We start from the raw sequence: 262 nt of genomic DNA on the forward strand, positions 1-262 counted from the left end.
CTCTTGCCACCTTCCGCAGGGGGGACGCGGCTGGCCAGGGTGTCCCTCACCTTCCCCCTGGCTCCCAGCTGAATGAAGGCACAGACAGGCTGGTAGGAGCCGGTCCCGCAGGCGAACACGTGGCTCCTGTTGAAGGGCTGGAGGAGGCGGATGAAGTTGGCACACTCCGTCTGCTCGAGGGGAGACGTTTGTTAGTGAGCTCAGCCCAGGCCTGGGCGCTCGTGCCCAGCCCCGTGGTGCGTCCGCTTGGGCTGCGGGAGCC

At 67.6% G+C, this 262-nt stretch overlaps 1 protein-coding gene across 1 annotated transcript in view; it reads right to left on the minus strand.

The window, feature by feature from the left end:
- The window catches only part of LOC104082501 (semaphorin-3D-like), a gene marked incomplete at both ends in the record, with an annotated part of 3,746 nt that extends 3,576 nt beyond the window's left edge, over positions 1-170 (minus strand). Inside the window, one exon of the mRNA XM_009585643.1 lies at positions 51-170. Coding sequence (XP_009583938.1) covers positions 51-170 — 120 coding nt within the window. The remainder of the gene's footprint in view (positions 1-50) is intronic.
- Positions 171-262: the final 92 nt, after the last annotated feature.

This window comes from Fulmarus glacialis, unplaced genomic scaffold, assembly GCF_000690835.1.
Source record: "Fulmarus glacialis isolate BGI_N327 unplaced genomic scaffold, ASM69083v1 scaffold32499, whole genome shotgun sequence".
NCBI classification, from domain to species: Eukaryota; Metazoa; Chordata; class Aves; order Procellariiformes; family Procellariidae; genus Fulmarus; species Fulmarus glacialis.